The following is a 6,502-nucleotide window of genomic DNA, read 5'->3' on the forward strand; positions in this document are numbered from 1 at the left end:
AAACGGAAAAGGACATTCCCGGACTCTGCAGAAGGCTGAGCCAGACATTCTTTATTTTGCTCCACTGTAAATAGCTGCAGAATAAAAGGAACTTTGTTTCCAGAAGGTCGCATCTGCCTGATTACTCGTGAGCAACCACTGAGGAACCTTACATCAACCAAACTACAATATGAATTAACAGGTTACCTTTCCAACCAGTCAGATATCACCATTACTTATTAAAACAGCTGAATTAAAATGGAAATACAAGTTTCCAACATCCATGTAATCAAAACATCTGTTCCACAAGGAACACTCATGAGAAAGTTCGTGAAACTGATTACCACAATCCTTTCCATGTCAATGCTATAAAGGTAGCCTTCTCAGTTATCATTTGCATCTTTCAAGCAATGCATTTTAATCCAAAGAAGAGAAAGTGAAAGTTTAGTACACCATTCCTTGTGAGAAAAAGGATCAAAACACATAGAGTTCAAAAAAGACAAGTGTGGTAACATTCTTTGTGAAAACACGCAAACTGTTACTGCAATTTGCAAACAAATACTGTTCTCAATACAGTACTAAGGCAGGTGAGATCAACACATTAAAAATAGAATCTGGCATATCAGACCGTCAAGGCCAGATGCAATTCGCCCCATGATCTCTAAGGAACTGAATAAAGAATTGGCTCAGCCACCAGAAAAACCAGGAAGTGTTCCAAAGCTTTTGAAGGCCAATTAAGTATCCATAGCTAATGAGTGAAGGGGGAGAGGATGATAGATTTTCAAGTACACGTCTAGGTCCAGTAAAATAGAAATTTTTGATACAGTCTCTCTTTCCCCACCCACCCCATCCATGTAAGGATTGAAGAAGTTCACATTAAATTTAAAGCACTGGGGTGAGCTTTAGGAACAACAACAAAAATGACTTGATGACTGGCCACCTGGATTGCTGAAGAAAGCACAAAGCAAGCATCTCCTCCTCCAACGAGCAGCACTCTGTATACAACCTGACAGTTGCCTTCCCTTACACCCTCTGTCCCCAACTTTGTTCCTTCAAACTCAATTAGCTCAACTTATCTACATTTTGGTGGTACAGCAGCAAGATTTGGCTGCTGTCTCATTTTCCTTAGTCCTTCAAACAATATACTAAAATAATACTGAGACTGTTTTTACTCCCTCCAGCACATTCATAGCACATGTCCTCTTCTTCCTGCAGGACTAAAGATCTACTTAAGATGGTTCATGTTATATATATATATATATATATATATATATATATATATGAATTTTTTCCTCTTCCATCATTTCTGTGCCTACATTATTTTATAACATGAACATGACTTACAATAGAAGCATGTGACTAGATTCAATGCAATGTATGCCCTTCAAAATTTATTATTCTCGCTAATTCTAATTCCCTCTTTTCCTCTGCTTCTTCTATTCTCTATCTTTTCTGTCACGCTTTTGTTCATGCTCCCTTTCTTTCCCATGCAATCCTCATCCCAGCATATCTTTCTGTTAGTTTCTTCCTTTCCCACAAAGTTCTTCCCCATGTCAACATCTTCTTACTTAGCCTCTCCACAAGTTTTACACAGCCTTTTTAAAACGCAATCTTGCCCTCCCATTTCTCTCACTCAATTCTAGTCCTTTACCCTTTGCTTTTCATCTTTTTAACCTTTTGGGACTTAGAAGCAGGTCTTAATCTGAGTTGGGGTTTTCATAGTTTCCTAGTTAAACTATGGATTTTACCTCCACATGGTGTAGTGATGACCCACCACTTGGACAGCTTTAAAAGAGGAATGGAAAAAATTCATGGGGGTAAGCCTATCTATCATTACTAGCTACAATGCAGGAAGTACGGTATGCCTCTGAAGAGCAGTTGCTGGGAATCACACATGGGGAGACTACTGTTGCAGTCAAGTCCTGCTTGTGGGTTTCCCATAGGAAGATGCCCTTTGGCCTGACCCAGCCAAGCTCTTCTTTATGTTCCTAAAAGCACAGCTCCAGAACCTCTTTCTATGGAAAGGCCTTGTAGTAAAAGAAAGAATAAATGAAGGTATAGGCAGACCACAAATACTCAGTACAGAGAAAAAGGCAACCAAAAGCCACATGAAGCAGGAGGAAGGGCTCTGCTTTCCAAGTAATCATCTTGAACCATGGCTCTCTGAATTAAGTGCTGACTAAAAGGCAGCCTGATAAGGGCTAGGGAGAAGCAGAAGCCATAATAAAACCAAACAAGGGCAGGATCCCTTTTTCCACTGATGCACTCAGGTCTCCATTTCTACTTTTCCTCTAATTCTAACAGCACAAACCTGTAGATATGCCTGCATAGGAATAAGTCCCACAGAGCTCAATGGGGCTATTCCCAGGTTAAGCAGGAAAAGGCTTACAGGCCGCACTTTGGTAAAAGCAAATGGCACCCCACTTGGTTTATAATAAAGATTCAAATTAAAATAATTCAACACTTCACTATTCTGGCCATTTTTACTCAGAACTATCACCAGTTTCAGGAGAATCACTTTCTACTGGTTAACTCTTAACTACTGAAGTAATGAAATACAGCACTTGACTCATAAAAAACCCTGGATGAATCAGAAAGATACACACATCCTGTAATACATAAAGCAATGGAAAAATAACTTTAAAACTTCCTAAAGATTCTGATCCTAAATACGTCAATGTTCTTTTATTTGCAGCAGTAGCCTGATGGGGAACAGACAGCTGCTGAAGCAATGGTGAGGGCTTGCAGGCTGTTGCAAAATTGTTTACAAGTTCATTTAGTGTAAAAGCTAGCCACACGTATTTTTTATTATTAGTACAAGCTGCGGATAAGCATCAGGGTTGCATATTGTCACATTTTTATTGTGTAAGTGCCAAGATCAGCAGCTACAGTGTTTCTCATTATCTCAAACAAATTACAATAGTTTGTTTGGGTATAAATCTTGTGCCCAGCATATTGTGATCACAAAGGATAAGGTAGAAGACATTTACTGACTACGAGGCTCACAAAGTAGAACACTTAGATGAATTTTACTTCAAAATCTATTGATTTATAAACTTAATATTACAATATTTATATATTATGAATAATTCCACAGTGTTGTTGTATACTAGCTATTCATATACTGGTTAGAAGTTGTCCAGCACAAAAGGCATTATTCACTGAATACATGCTACAATGCCAGAAATTTAAATGTTTTCAGAGGTAATTAATCCAGTTTCATAGATATAAAGTATTTCCCCACCCCTTTTATGCATGTTAAATGGTAAAGCAAGGAGTCTAATCCCAATCAGTAGCCAATGGTGGCTAAGAGACTTGAAGTATAAGTGTGGAAGGATGCAGACCTACTGTCTATTATGCAGTTGTCTGAAGACCTTATTGCCCTGGCTACATTCAAAAATATAGGCATCAATCTTGTGTGGATACCTATTTGGAAATCTGAAGGACTTATACTTCCTTTTATGTTTAATTTAAGACCCATGTACTTACTGATGGTCATGGTATTCACAGTGTGAATTGGTGCTGATTTACTGTTATTATCTGTATTATTACTATTATGTTTATATTATATTTTTATCTTTATGTTTTCTTCTCTTTAATTCACTTTTCCCTTGCAAATAAAATAATTACATAATCAAGTACGGTAAGTAACATAAAGAGACAGTTAATTCAAGCCAAGCGCAGCAGTGTTATTTTATCTCTGCAACACAAGAGCTTCCCCCGTTTTTCAGGGGATAATACAGGATGTCTGGAATTAAATGGAGAAGGGAATGGAGAAGGGGGGAAATAGCATGTATTGATGGCAAAAAGATTAGGGAAGGGTCCATATTACAGAAATCTCCAACAGCAACATTGGATGTACTACTAATTTATGAAAATTTAAGAGGCAGAATTATTGCGGATATTAATTTAACCACAACAGCTATTTCAATATATAACATTCTGCACTATGCAGCAGTTAGGAAAGGGTGTATATATGGGACAAATGTAAGGACAATGACCAACTAATAGGAAATTGTACAAGTGATTAAGATGGGCTTAAATGTCACAGGTGGTTTCAAAAGATAGTGAGGAGAAGAACAAGGGAGAAAGGAAGGAAAACAACAACAAAGCAGTAATTAATTCCTAAAAGGATGCTCATGCCGTGTGAAAATCACGCAGTGTGATCGGGAATTCCTTTCCGCTTATTTCCAAATAGGTGCTTGTGTTTATGTCAGAAGATACTTTCATCACATGCTCAGAGGCACTTCCATTTTCTCCACTGTAACACCACATGTTCCATTGATAAAAACAAGCTGTGGGATATGAGATGTAGAACTGATTTTGCTTACATGATCTAACAACATTTTTGAGGGGTGGTTTTTTTTGTAAATAATTCAAAAATATATTAAACAAAAGAAAACAGGTTCTGGGTTTAAACACTAGTTATGTCTCTTATCTTATAAAGCTTTTGCATTGGTGGTTCAGTGGTAGAATTCTCGCCTGCCACACAGTCCTGAGCAAGGCAAACACGCACCTAACCTTCTCCACGTTCCTGTTATTATTATCAGTGCTTTTTTCTGAGGGGACACAGGGGAACGCATACCCCTAAACATTTTGTGAATCTTTGTACTTTTGTCCATATGCTGTATTTATTTTCCCCAATTTGAACTATAAAATGGTGGTTTTCTTGAGTCAAAATAAGAGGACCCCTTAACATTTTTTTTAATAGAAAAAAACCCACTGATAATTATTATATACCGCCCTTCGCCCAAAGATCACAGGGCGGCTTACAACACACACACACACACACAAACCCCACATAGCATAATAACGAACATTCCTAGGCAGAAACCTTAAGAATCCATCTTTCCCACATGTCAAACCTATGTTTGCCCCTCAGAGGGATGGATGGCTGTGTGGGGCAGTGAGAAGGGGGGGGGATGATTGCTATAAACGAAAAATAACAATGAAATCTTAAATGTGGGCATTCATATTGTATAAATAAAATTGTAAATATAAAACAACAAATAAACAAATAGAAAAGGATATTATATTGTTATATATACATATATTGTTATATATACATATGTATACACACACACCCCAACACACAGGAGCTGCAGGGGGGAAGGTGGAGCATATATTAAACTCCTAAACAAAGGGGGCTGGCGGGGTGTGTGTGTTGAACCCTAGGTATCTCTCTCTTCCCCACCCCCCTTGACACACACAGGGAGGCAGAAGGGTCGCGCGGGTGGGGCGCGTGGAAACGGGAGAGAAGCGAACGGCTCTACCTCCTTCTTCTTCTGGCCTCCCCCGAACTGGACACAAAGGAGGAATAGGAGGAGGAGGAGGGGAAGGAGGCTGCTCCCCACAGGCAGGTGCGGCGAGAGGCGCCGTGACGGGGCCATGTCTTCCAACGGGCGCCGGCGCGTCAGTCTCCGCCACAAGCACCTGGGAAACGCCGTTATCCACGCCGTTCTCCTCCGCGCCGATTGGGTGCCGAGGAGCACCAATCCAGAAGCAAGCCTGCTACTGGGCAAAGCCTTCTGGGAAATGTAGTCCGTTCCCTTCCATTCCGTTCCGTGGCGGTGGTACTCAAAGTGTGCGGAGCGCCACGCCGGTGCGGCAGGAAAGGATGGCAGGTGTGGCGGGACCCGCTCAAAGAAGCGTTTAAACATTTCTGTGTACTATACTATACTATACTATACTATACTATACTATACATGCGCGCGCGTGTGTGTATGTATGTATGTGTATATATATATGTGTGTGTGTGTGTGTATGTATGTGTGTGTGTGTGTGTGTTGTGAGTCTTACACACACACACACACACGCATATACATATATATATATATACACACACAAACACATATTCGCAGAATGTGAAATAGGCATCTTTTCAAAATCAAGGAGTTGTTGGTTTTTGTTTCCCAATGTATTTCTTATCAATAAAAAATTTAGTGCTGCATGAGCAAATTATCATTGCTATTATTATTATTATTATTATATAATATGTTTTTGTTACTAATTTTATTATTTATACCCCGCCCATCTTGCTGGGTTTCCCCAGCCACTCTGGGCGGCTTCCAGCACATATAAAAACTTGATAAAACATCAAACATTAAAAAATTCCTGATACAGGGATGCCTTCAGATATCTTCTAAAAGTTGTCTAGTTCTTTACCTCCTTGACATCTGATGGGAAAGTGTGGCTCAGAGGAAAAAGTTTGAGAACCACTGTTATCTAGCCCCCATACATTACAATTAGTATCATAGAATCATATAATTGTAGGGTTGGAAGGAACCATGAGGGACATCTAGTCCAACCCCATATAATGCAGGAATCTTTTTCCCAATGTGGGTCTCAAACCCATGACCTTGAGATTAAGAGTCTCATGCTCTACTGACTGAGATAAGAATTATGACGATGTCACCAACAGTATCAGAGGTGATTGTAGATTTCTATGCCTTTAACAGCTGGCCAGCTGACAGAAATATAGCAAATTTAGACTCCCCACCTTCAGAAATAAAGCTTTGTAGGC

The 6,502-nt window shown here is 39.5% G+C and overlaps 1 protein-coding gene across 1 annotated transcript in view; it reads right to left on the bottom strand.

Moving 5' to 3' along the window:
- TUSC3 (tumor suppressor candidate 3) overlaps nt 1–5,443 on the bottom strand; it is a 130,414-nt gene extending 124,971 nt beyond the window's left edge. Inside the window, exon 1 of the mRNA XM_033160105.1 lies at nt 5,253–5,443. Coding sequence (XP_033015996.1) covers nt 5,253–5,369 — 117 coding nt within the window. The 5' untranslated portion in view covers nt 5,370–5,443. The remainder of the gene's footprint in view (nt 1–5,252) is intronic.
- Nucleotides 5,444–6,502: the final 1,059 nt, after the last annotated feature.

The sequence above is a fragment of the Lacerta agilis genome, chromosome 9 (genome assembly GCF_009819535.1).
Source record: "Lacerta agilis isolate rLacAgi1 chromosome 9, rLacAgi1.pri, whole genome shotgun sequence".
Classification (NCBI taxonomy): domain Eukaryota; kingdom Metazoa; phylum Chordata; class Lepidosauria; order Squamata; family Lacertidae; genus Lacerta; species Lacerta agilis.